This window comes from Schistocerca americana, chromosome 11, assembly GCF_021461395.2.
Source record: "Schistocerca americana isolate TAMUIC-IGC-003095 chromosome 11, iqSchAmer2.1, whole genome shotgun sequence".
Taxonomy (NCBI): Eukaryota; Metazoa; Arthropoda; class Insecta; order Orthoptera; family Acrididae; genus Schistocerca; species Schistocerca americana.
The window spans coordinates 56,301,715-56,315,099 of record NC_060129.1 but is presented as its reverse complement, the minus strand read 5'-3'; the positions used below and the strand labels follow the sequence as shown (position 1 = coordinate 56,315,099).

Genomic DNA, 13,385 nt, shown 5'->3' with positions numbered 1-13,385 from the left:
CCATTGTCACTTGTTTTGGTACTCTACAGACACTAGAATCTCTCCAAAACAGTTCACGTGTGAAATAAATTTAAATGTCTTTCCTTATATTTCAGGAAGAAGTAGAGAATCAATCTGTTGTCACATTCCATTTAAAAGAAATGGGATTTGTATCAACAGAAATTCAATTCCAGAAATATGCCCTTATATTGATTCAAGAATACATGGGAAACCGAAGTATGGCCATTTTTATAACAGAGGAAACGGAAGTTTAAATGGAAGAGAGAAGAATTTAGCATCAGTGTTATAAGTCAAAAACATATTCTTGCAATATGGATAAAACTATAACATTTATATGTATCTTTAATTTGTGGATTAAAATAGTTATTAAACAATCATTCAGCTTCATCCTATTATTCTTACAGAAAATAAAATTTTTGAGAAAATTACTCTTTTATTATTCATTCATCCTTGGAATCCTGCTCACAGCACACTACATTTGATTGGTTTCAGTGGTCAAGGGTATCACACAATAAAAACAGCCAACACAGTAGTGATATTCATAATAAGGAACATGAATTTAATGAATTTATGATTCTAAGTAAATCCACGTTGAAAAAGTCAATAAATGAAACTAAAAAGTGGAGTTCATCCAGCAATTAGGTTCCATTAGACCTCAACAACATACTGAACATAAAAGGACGTTCACCAGGTGAATTCTACAGGCAGTAGAAGGCTGTGTTCATACATTTGGAGGAAAATACTCTTCACAGCAGGACTGAGAAGGAACATATCAATGAAACAAGAAATGTGACTGAACACTTATGTTTGCAAATGGTGGCGAGAGATACAGTAACAAAGCAGATATAATAACACAAATTAAACTGCATAATTGAGGAACTTTGTAATACATCGAGATCAGTGTCACAGATGCATTTAAATTGTTAATAAATATCCCAGTAGATATAATTTGCATTACAACAGCTGTGCACTATAACCACTAGCGACGCTGCAACAGATGGCGATATGGCACGGCTGTCGAAGTACTGGATGTGCTACCCATTGGTGACAAGTGATGATAGGTTAGGCCTTCAATGCGGGGCAACAGCGTGGGCAAGTGATGGCACAACAGCCTGAAACCTGGAGCCCCTGATACATGCACGGCCAGTAGTGTGCCAGCAATTTTTTGTGGTAGCAAAGCATGTGTACTGTGCATTGGACAGTCGGTGGCTCGGATGTGGCTGATATTTGAGGCACGCTGGTGAGCAGCCTCCGAAGCCAAGGCCCTCTGTTGGTGCCCAGAAGCTAGTTGGTGTTACCCTGAGGTTTGATGGCTCTAGTTCAGGTCTTGGCAGATGTTGGAGAGGTCTGTATGCCAGTGGCTTGCAAATGTGGCAGTTGGACTTGGTTGAGGCTGGGTTACCCACTTCAGGTTATTGGCTGGCCTGGAGTACTTTATGGCATTAGCAGCAGTCAAAGACAATGCCCTACTAATACTGGGCTGTCAGTGTTTGTGACCGAGCTTCCCAGCTTTTCTTGTGACTGATTCCACCTCAGACCATATAGGGACTGAGGCAGTGTAGCATCAGGTCAAGGTATGAGGTTATTCAGCTTGCTAATGCAGTGGAATGAAGTCTTGCACCATGCTGCCTCAGCAGTATTCTGGTCTGGCAGTACGACTCTGCAAGTAGCGAGCTGGTCTGTCCAGCTATAGGCATGGACTGACAGACGATGGTGCAACTCTCCTCCTCTCTCAGAAGATCCAGTCCACTAGATCTCAGGCTGTTGCTAAATTTGTAAATTCATTAGCTCATACAGCAGGGAGTTGGGGTCACTAACGTCTACTTAAGTCGTAGTGGTGAGCGACTCACTCAGTATCTTCTGCATTTGGTGTCTGGATATGGTGGATGATTCTCTGCTGTAGACGGACAGAGAATGTACAGGTAAGGACCAGGATTACCTGAAGACGAGATTCCTGTCGTCGTGACTCAGTGCTGGTATCTTCTGAATGTGTTGAAACGTTTGCTCTGTGTTAATTTGTCCCTTCTGTGCAATTATAATCTCATTCAGGGCGCTTGTAGCAACCGATTGACCAACAACTTCCCCTTTCACTGTTTCTGTTGTAGGTACGAGGGTAATCCCAAAAGTAAGGTTTCCTATTTTTTTATAAGTACATAGACTTGTTTATTTCTACAATGGTTTACATAAGTTTACAGCTTGAACATTTAGCTATTTTTCGACATAATCACCATGTCTGTTGATGCATTTTTGTAAACGCTGTGGCAGTTTTTGTGTGCCCATGTCATACCAGGTCACCGTCATGCTGTGCAGAAAGTTATGGGCCCCTTCTTTCACCTCGTCGTCGGAGCTGAAACGCTTTCTGGCCAGATGTTCTTTTAACCTAGGGAACAGGTGATAGTCACTGGGGGCCAAGCCAGATCTATAGGGTGGGTGGGTGACTATGTTCCACTGAAACTGTTGCCGGAGAGCAACGTTTTGCCGAGCGATATATGGGCGAACATTGTAATGGAGAATGTGTACTCCCTTGTTCAACATTCCTCTTCTCCAGTTCTGAATTGCCCGTTTGAGTTTTTTCAGTGTCAGCGTTAATTGTGGTCCCAGCGATTTAGCCACAGCGTCTACAAAAATGCATCGACAGAAATGGTGAATATGTCGAAAAATAGCCATATTTTCAAGCAGTAAACTGATGTAAACCATTGTAGAAATAAACAGGTCTATGTACTTATAAAAAAATAGGTGACCTTACTTTTGGGATTACCCTGGCATTTGCGGTAACTGTACCCAGATGACATACATAGTATACTCAGTGAAATCCTGCGCTCTGAAAATAGGATAGTGTGGCGAGGAAGGCCATCGGCATTCCTCCGCACCTGTCCCTCGTAGAAATAACTTCATATCACACATCTGAGACAGTCTGGATCTCCCTGGCGGGTATACCGGACGTATCATTTATCTTGATCACCCTAAATAACTGTTTATCCAGATGCTAATTACAAAATGTTTCAAGCAAATGATCTTTATCCGTCGGGGGGACATCAATCAGCATGATTGCCTTCGTTGTAGCTTTGTTTTTTACAAAGATACGAACAACGGTATGACTTTTTTAATTAGCACCCTTAATTTTTTATTCGGTAATTCATTTTCTCTTCTAAAGACCTATTCAGAAATGTATCACAGTGTACCATTCACTGCAACACAACATTATTAATTACATAATACAACACTGACGTTGACGCTCCCAGTGCTTAATGCAAGTACTCGGCGTAATGGAACACATCCATGTGCTGGCGTTGACGGAGGAAAAATGTGAACATAAGTGGAATGCACGTCCGTCATTCCATCAATTACCATCAGTTGAAGGGTTGTGTGAGTAGAATGTACACCAACGAAGAGAAGGTAGAAATGGGGAATGTAAGTTAGCAGAACAGTAATTCCAATACTGTTTTCTTATGTACGGTTACATTTAGTATAGTAGTTTAGTCCTGTTAAATACTGTTGTGTAGAGTAGGTATAGAGCAAAGGCTGTCCTTCCTACAAACTGCATGGATATAACGTTTCTTTTATTGTTGTTGTTGTTATTGTTGTTTAAAGTAGGCGAACTGCCACGCAGGCAGCGGAACTGTACAGAGAGCCATATCCTGACAAGAACCCACCTTCCCGACGGATGTTTTCTCGTCTTGTTCTACGCTTCAGGAAACGGGAAGTTTAACCCACGACAACGGAACCGTCGTAACACTCGCACAGACGAAGCTGCCGAAGTTCCTGTTCTCGCTTCCGTTGCTATGAATCCACATGTGTGCACACGACTGCTTGAACACGAGATTAGCATTCCTAAAACCAGTCTTACACGTCACCGGTTCCATCCTTACCATGTACACCTACATCAAGAATTGCATGGGAATGATTTACAGAATTGTGCACATTCTGTCAGTAGGCACAGCAGCAAATCCTCGCCAACTTCTTCTCCAATGTTCTGTTCACCGATGATGTTCCTTCTCAAACAAAGGACAGGTAAATACAAGGAAACCGCATTACTGGTCCAGCGACAACCCATGATGGCTTCGACAGGTGGAACATCTGCGTCAACGGAGGGTTAACGACTGGTGCGAGATGCTTGGTACCACAATTATTGGCCCTTATTTTATCAATGGTAGTCCAAACGGCACAGGGAATGCCAACTTCCTCTACCAAATTCTTCCTCCTCTTCTGGATGAAGTGCCGCTAAGAACCAGAATGCTTATGTGGTATCAACACAATGGATGTCCAGCACATAATGCCTTGCGTGCGCGTCGCGTTCTGAAGCGAAGGTATCCTGCAAGATGGATTGGTCGAGGAGAAGCAATTACTTGGCCTGCTAGGTCTCCTGATTTACATCCTCTGGACTTTTTTCTTTGGGGATGCATTAAAGACGTTGTCTATCGCGATATAACAACAGTTCCAGAGGACATGCAGGAACGTATCGTGCTTGCTTGTAATTCTCTTCAGCAGGCAACACTGGAAGCAGTAAATAATTCTTCCATTCAACAAGTTCACCAGTGTATTGGTGTCCAGGGTCACCCCTTTGAGCATTTTTGAATGGTCTACTCCAGGGCAGTGGTACCGCAGAGTCAGTCAATTTTGTGTTATGTTTCTACTTGGTTTGCATTTATTTTCCGACAGCTCCAGCAAGTAGACGAGTTTCTAATCACGGGCTCCAAGTCAATGTTGTGCTATGTAATTAATAACGTTGTGTTTCAGTGAATGGATTCAGTGAATCATACCGCTGTTCATACCTCTGTAAAAAAACAAACTCCAACGAAGGAAATCGTGCTGATTGATGTTCCACTGACGTCTAAAGAACATTTGCTTGAAACATTTTGTAATTTTCATCTGGCCAACAGTTATTTAGAGTGTTCAAAGTAAATGGGACACCCTGTATAGTAATTTACTCTACTTTACATCGTCGCATACCGTCTGCTGATAACTTTGTGACCAAGTACTGCTTTCTTTCTGCTCTACCATGAAATCAGTACGTGGTAAAAGCACACTCAGTCACCTGCTACAATCTCTTGCACGGTCACTTACTCTGGAGTTTTGTAATTTACCAATTAGCTGAAACCATTTGCGTTTTTACAGGATTGGGAGGAGTCCCTTATTTGTCCGACTTTCTCTTATAACACATTTCATTTCTCCTTCTATTTATGGTCATACCATCTGAGCCTTGGTAAAAAAAAAAAAAAAAAAATCTGTTTGAAGAGCGCGCTGCAGCGCGTTGTGTGAAGTAGTCGCCCTCCATTTCTGGCGGTGGCGCCGCTGCGGTAATTGCAGCTTTTGTGTCTCCCTCTGGTGGCAAAGCGGAAAGGTTGCCTGTTCACGTGCATTTAATGGGTGCTATGAGCTCGGTAGAGGGGTTAGTCGGAGTGAGGCTAGGTCAGTCTCGCGTCACCATATGCTGGTCTGTCTCTCGTTTGCATTTGTGCGGCAGTCAGTGTCTGTCTGTCGTCGGAGTGCTAGTACGTCTGTCGTTTGGATAAAACTTTAAAGCAAGAAAATGGGAGTCTTGCCACTCCGCCAGTATCAGAACTCAGCGAGTGGTCGCCCGGTCGGGGCTGAGTTCCTGTATCTGAGCCTGGCGTTAGGCAGCCAGTCTAGTCGAGTTGCTCGTTCAATGGTCATTGGCGGTTGGATCGGTCGGTTGGTCGGTCGCGCAGTGAGACACAAGGTGACTTGTCCGCCTTGAGCGTCGGTGCATGTGAGGTCCCCACGTGAGTCCAGTGGGCAGCGCCGTATAGAAAGGGGTAATGGGTTCGCGGTTCACACGAGAGCAACAGGAGCGAAACCACGATATCGGGCTGTCCGGGGCGAGCTGCGACGCCGTGAGACGGGAGAGCGGCGCGCCTTCCTGCGTCCGTTGAAGCGGCTGGCAGCGGATGGTTCGGGAGAGCGTTGGGGGTGCTGCGCCAGGTCTTCGCCAGATATCGCAGTTTATTAGAAAAGTGATTGGAGATATGTTGTTTCATTTACTTCTTAAATCCTACTTGTTTTCTTAGTGAGGTCACCAGCCGCTTTGTTTTGGGGTTTAGAGTACTCTGCGGTTCGGGTTGTTTAGTAAACGGTTTCATTTTTGTCACTGTTGACAAGAAGGGAGAAAATCATGCGAATAGAAGTTATCCTACTAACGTATTCGGGAGGACGACGGTTCAATCCCGTCTCCGGCCATCCTGATTTAGGTTTTCCGTGATTTCCCTAAATCGTTTCAGGCAAATGCCGGGATGGTTCCTTTGAAAGGGCACGGCCGATTTCCTTCCCAATCCTTCCCTAACCCGAGCTTGCGCTCCGTCTCTAATGACCTCGTTGTCGACGGGACGTTAAACACTAACCACCACCTACTAACGTCAGTGAAATACTTCCAGCATTATACTACATCAAACTGTAAACTGAAATAAGTTACCAGTAATGGTTTTGTAGTCATTTTCATTAGTCTCCTGTAACTGGAAGTAGCTCGAAATATGAGACTTTCGTTATACATAATTTTAGTGTGAGACTGTTAACTGGAAGTTGATTGAAGCATAGAGTTGGAACTCTATCCATCAAGACAGGATAGGGCCATAGGTCATCCACATTGTCCAAGTTCGGATGACCAGCAATTCTGGAGGAATTATTTCGACACTCGGTAAATGCCATAAACATCCACTACACATTTATTTTACATAAAAACGCAGATTACATATTATTTTACAAAAATTTTGAATAGATATCAAAAACAAAACAGTGATTTTTATAGAATATCTTGAGCCAAAGTATTAGGTCGTTTACGTCCAGCATGATCACTTGAGCAGTTCACCTGCATTATTTTATCCAAAGTCGTTTCTGCCTGGGTTGGAAACCAACGATTCTTGTGGCCAATTGCGTTTTGTCTCTGTATTCTTCCCAAGGACATGATTAGCTAACCCGTCATCACATTCGTCATTACAACGAAATGAATACCCCTAGCTGCATACAGGCGTCGATATAAGTAAACACGGACAGTTGAAAATGTGTGCCCCGACAGGGACTCGAACTCGGGATCTCCTGCTTACAAGACAGACGCTCTATCTACCTGAGCCACTGAGGACAAAGAGGATAGTGCGACTGCAAGGACTTACCTCTGACACGCCTGCCGTAAGACCCACATTCGCAACTTATTACCCTGCACTAAATGCATAGTGCCCCGGCCCATTATACTCATTACTCGCGGCTTTACTGCCGATTTTCATAAGAGTTCGGGCACTGACTCCGCATCAGCACAGAAGAAGATGGTCAAATGGCCAGTGAGCCTTCACTACATATGTATGAAGATGGCATCGGACGTGTCCGAAAGAACAGATGCCATCTTCATATATACATTAGTCATTGCCTGTAGACTAACAACCGGCGGTAATTTCGTCAGATGAAATCATAGCGTAGTCAGGCTCGCTGCCATTTCACTGCCAGTCATTTACGTCTTTAACACCTGTGGATGGGAATACTGGAATGTCTAGAAATACTGCAACGAACCTCGACGATCCGACATTGCTAGCAGTCTCTTTATCCAGTGTAAAAACTGGAACAGTGGACTCACAGAAGTTCGGTGATAGATTATCCTTCCGCCGTGACACCACTGAAATTCCATCACGAAATTCAGCGGCAATGTCTTTCAAGAATACTTCTCTAACCGTCGTTCGCCACGGATCTAACATTTTGTTCATGGGCTCTTCCATCTTCATTCTCTTTGAGAAAATTTTTTCTCACAAGGAGCAGTACAGTGGTCACCTGTTAAGTGACTCCATGCCAGGATCTCTATATTATCGTTGGCTGAATTTAGATAATGACTCTCATCGACATTTGTTTCCGTTATCGTTCTAGAGTATTGAATACAATTACAGTACTTAAAAAAGAAAGATGTCCATTCCGGATGAACTAGCGATACAGATTGATGACTGCAAGATAGACGAAGTTCCACTGTACTCTTCATGCTATATCAGCCGCGGCAGCCTGGACACCTGTCACAGCTCCTGCCTGATGCGAGGCGCCCCGCCAGCCGCTGCTGCTGTGTGGGTTGCGTCGCGCAGAGATGAGGCGTTGCCAGGCAGATACACAACTGGCAGATATACAGATGACCGCCTCTTCGCTGTGGAGTGGGCAGAGCGACAGGGAGATGGGAAGGGAAAGGGAAGGCCAAGGCCAAGGCAAGTCAAGGCACAGGGACGAGAAGTAGGGGAAGACAAGGCAAGGGAAGGGCATGGCAGGCAAGGGAAGGGGAGGGCAAGGCAAGGGAAGGCAAGGCAAGCGAAGGAGAAGGCAATGCAAGAGAAGGGGAAGGCAAGTGTAGTGTAACGACGTATTAGTTTTCGTTTGATATATGTCTGACCATGTGCAGACTTCGTCACCTACGTCAGTTACAACCCACTTCAAAAATGATTCATATTCTTTTAAATTGTCATAGGATGGTTCTTGAACGAAACTGTAAAACATCCGTTGAGTCGTGTGCAAAGAATTACATCACTTGGGCCAATTGGTTTTTGTAACTTTTCCGAACTTAAATTTCGTTTGTTTCTCCTCAGAAATTATATTGACACACGTTATCTTGATCTAATCGATATCAGAATCACACATTAAATAAACTTTTTAGATTCAAAGTTTCGGTGAACGCCGTAAGAATCACGAATCTTGTCAAATATAATATTAATCCGTTCACATAATTCTTTATAAATAAATCTTCAAGACACGTGTTTCAACTTTAGCAGCATACACTATTTTATTAGCTTCCTACACATACAGATGTGAACTTGAGCGTTGAGAGTTAGTGACTGACATTTCAATAAGATTAAGCTCTACATGGCGTCATTGTTGTACAAAAAGAGTATAAAAATTCATTTTTAATTTTTAGAAGCACGACGCAACAACTCGGTTCCAGGATCTTCTGTTGCTCCTTGGCTGTCGACCCGCGACGTATAGCGGCCAGCAATTTCCTCTCTGGTCACGGCAACGAAGATGCTGTCCCCGTTCGTTGCGCCGCTATCTCCGTACATGAAACACATAAAAAAATACAAAACTTTTAGATAATTCACATCTATTACAAATAATAAGAAAACACATAAACAAAAACTAAATTAAACTTATAGTCACCTGCAAACTGGGCTGACTTTGGTGGATGGGTGACGCTTAATTTCGTCCCACTACATACCCCACCCACAAGCTCAGTTTGTCAGGTTTTAACCGAAATTAAAACTTTTCAATATACAATATTTAACTGTTAATACATTTTTCTCACATTTTACGTAACCTAGAGTCCTTGCTATTAGATAGATTTAATCCTTTTAATACGATATTGTTGTGACTATTTGTCATTTACTCTTAATTGTGCTATTATGGTAATTCGTAACCGAATATAGGGAGATTGCTCCTCTTCAGTTAATAGTTGCTAATAAATACCAATTTAGTACGTTCTTTAACGTTGTTACATTAGGACAGAGCATTCAAATTGTGATAGATTAGTTACAGTTTCATTTATTTACTAGAGTTATTCTTTCCAAGAATGTGTATTACTAATAAGTTTCTCACAATAACTAATAGTACTATTTACTTTACGTCATTCTTTTCCCTAATGCCTTATTTATATGTGAGGTCAAGAAGAAATCAAGCAAAACTTTCTTTAGAATCTCGGCACGGCTTTCTTTGCCTTCGGACACCTTGTTGGGTAATGGCAATTTATTTAAGAGAAACAAGCGAGAGAGCCCCGTTTGGTGTGTTCTATATTAACACTATTACAAACCTCTATTAAAGACACTCTGCTATGTTCTCGTGAGCCATATAGCTCTGGACGCCCATGGTCCCTAAACTATTAACCATCCCCTTTGGTTCCTACTATCCGAGTAAATTTAAAATACGCAAAATTCCTTTAGACCTAAGAGCAAAATTTCCTCCATATAAATCCCCCTTTTGGTTATCTTTCTCTTTTTGAAGTACCAGTAGATTATTGTAGAACACATGTTTAAGCTTTCTGTCATTTATTTAAAATAATACGTAACTATCACGAAAACTTCACATGAATAAAGTATGAACGCTCTTCCGTGTGTAACATATACTAAATATTAACTTATTTAGGAATGAAGGGTTTCATTTGATCAACACTATATAATCCTTTAATTACACCTGATGAAGGTTCCATAAGAAGTAATGCTTTGGGATGTACAATCTTATGTACAACATATGGACCTTCAAAGATAAAGAAGAATTTTCTACATTCCTTACCGATCTTAGAACTTTTAGGATGAGATCGTACTAACACAAGATCTCCTACCTGAAATGAGGGTTCTATAGCCTGTTGATTATAACTTTTAATTCTCCGTTCGGCATTTTTTACAATCTGTTCGCAAACGTTTTCGTCTGGAATGCATTGTTGGATCTCATTTACTGGTGGCCAAGGTAAAGCAGCTAGTAAAGGCTCACCTATAATTCGTTTGCCTAAAATTTCTGTAGGTGATAATCCCGTCGTTAGGTGAGGCAATTCATTTAATATCTTTTCGAATTCAGGCATTAGTTTGGCCCACCGAGTATGTTTATGTGCACAATAAGTTCTACATAATCGTCCTAGTTCTTTCATGACTCTTTCTACTAAATTACTTTGAGGATGATATTTCGAAATTAAGATATGTTTGATTCCATATTGTCTTATCATATCTTGAAATCTTTGATTAATAAAGGCACTACCGTTGTCAGACATAAGTCGTTTAGGAATTCCCCAGTTAACAAAGTAATTTCGGGTGAGGCAGCGTATAACGCTTGCTGTATTCGCTCGTTTCAAAGTATATAGCTTCACATGTTTGGACCAACATTCCATTACAACAAACACATATGTTAATCCTCCTGAACTCCGAGGCAGAGGGCCGAAAAAATCTAATGATAGTAGATCCCACAAACCTCGAGGAATTACAGCATATAATTTATAACGCTTAGATTTGTTATTAACTTTAACCTTTTGACAGGTTTCACAAGCCCTAATAATACTTCTCACAATACGGGACATATTTTTGAAATAATAATACTTCATTAGATGTTTAATACATTTATGAATTCCAAAATGCCGGTAACCTTCATGAATATAAGTAATTAACTCGTCCACAACAGTTTTCAGAATGCAGATTTTCCGTCTCTGGTGTTCCCTCTGTGCTTTCCAATTCAACAAGTCGTTAAAATATAACCACACACCCCGGGTGTTAACTGTTTCGTCCCCATTATTAAGGTTTTGTATAAGGTCCCTATATTGATCGTCATTTCTTTGATTGCATCTAACAGCAGTTACTATCCGTTTAACCTTACGTTCGTTCTCCTTAGTTAAAAGGAAATAAACATGGTAATTTGTTCCTGGTTCTTCTGCAATATTAATATTCTCCATTCCTACGGGAAGCCTTGACAAAGCATCTGAAACTACATTCTGAGATCCTTTTATATACCTAATTTCGTACTGAAATTCTTGCAAGCATAATACCCAACGTAATAGCCTACGGTGAAGTAACCGGCAATTGTTCAAAAAGATTAAAGCCTGATGATCAGTATATACAATTGTTTTTCTTCCCATTAATAATCCTCTAAATCGTTGAAAACCCCATACCACTGCGAGAGCTTCCTTCTCGGATACAAAATAATTTCTTTCATGTTTATTTAAAGTTCGACTAGCGAATCCAATAGGCCGATATAATCCCTCTTCATTGATGAGATCACCTTGGAATATTACACAAGACACACCATAATCAGAGGCATCCGTACACATACAAAAGTCCTGATTGAAATCTGGGTGGTATAACATTTTGGCTTTGGTTAACGCTCCTTTTATCTTATTAAAAACTTCCTCTTCCTCTTGTCCCCAGAGCCATACTGACTTCTCTTTCAATAAATCTAGTAATGTAGGATTAAAAATATCCTGCCCTGGAAGAAATCTTCTCAGGAATCCTACCATTCCTAAGAATGATTTCAATTGTTTCCGATTTCTAGGACTCGGGCATCGAGCAATAGCTTCAATACGTGCTGGGTCTGGCCTAATACCGTTACGGTCCACTATATGCCCCAAAAATCTTACTTCCTCCTTTCCGAAGTAAGACTTAGATAATTTTAAAGTAACTCCTCTGTCAATTAAACGGTTAAACAATTCCCGTAATATCGTTACGTGTTCTTCCCACGTTTTAGTAGCTACCAAAATATCATCTACATATAAAATAATCTTTTGTAACAATTGCTGACCCAAAGCAGAATCTAATGCCCTAATGAAAGTTGACACTGATATATTAAGTCCAAAAGGTAAAACTTGGAACTGATATGATCTGCCTTCAAAAAGAAAAGCCGTATATTGCCGTGAATCCGGGTGTAATGTTACTTGATGGTAGCCGGCGGTTAAATCCATTGTACTCATATAACGAGAACCAGCAATCTTAAGAAGTACGTCCTCCATAGGAATAGGTCTGTCTCTTTCCATCTCTATAATTTTATTTAATTCCCGGGCATCCAGAACTAGTCGTACCCCACCAGTGGCTTTCTTAACTACCCACAACGGACTGTTAAAAGCGCTACATGATCGTTCGATAATGTTTTGTTCTAGCATCTTACTTATTTCTCTACTAGCCGGTTCTTTGAATTGTACTGGAATGGGATAAGGTTTCTTAAAGAATGGTTTTTTATCTTTAATCTTAAGTTTACAAACGTAATCTTTAATTCTCCCCGGTTCATCTGAGAAGACGGCTCTAAATTCTAACATCAAAGATTCCAACTCTTCCTTTTCTTGTTCGGATAGACAATTCGTAGATAAACATTTTTCTTTCACTTCGGTTTCGATACTATTACTAGCCTGACATTGGTATACTGCATACTCAAGATCAATAAAATCTGTTAATAGATTCATGGTCGGTGCGTACTTAATCTGTAAGGATTCGTAGCAATTTTCAGGTACTTGACTATTAGAGAACCTCACTTTAAAAGTACATGCCTCCTTATGGATGGTTAAGGAAGAGTCTTTAAAATCTAATATAGCTTTATATTTACACAGCCAATCCATACCTAAAATTATGGCAACATTTAAGTTGGCTACGACGAGTACAGAGTGAGCAATTAATTGTTTAGCAATTTCAAAAGTTACATAAACTTCCTCAGTAATATTTTCACTTCTTTTACCAGTAACTCCTATAATTTTCACCCCAGTTACAGGTAAAGTCGGGAAATTCCAATATTTTCTTTTAAGCTGAAATAATTCTTTGGATAAAATACTTACTTCGCTACCCGAATCAACTATAATATTTACTTCGGTATCTTTAATATAACCTTTAATAACGGATTTATATGTTACATTCTCCCTTATCTGATCATCTTCCTGAAGTAAATCTTGTTGCCAGTCACCG

The 13,385-nt window shown here is 40.9% G+C and overlaps 1 protein-coding gene across 1 annotated transcript in view; it reads left to right on the top strand.

Moving 5' to 3' along the window:
• The window catches only part of LOC124553686 (phosphatidylinositol phosphatase PTPRQ-like), a 418,566-nt gene extending 418,283 nt beyond the window's left edge, over positions 1-283 (top strand). The window contains exon 21 of the mRNA XM_047127584.1: positions 96-283. Coding sequence (XP_046983540.1) covers positions 96-254 — 159 coding nt within the window. The 3' untranslated portion in view covers positions 255-283. The remainder of the gene's footprint in view (positions 1-95) is intronic.
• The last annotated feature ends 13,102 nt before the right edge of the window (positions 284-13,385 follow it).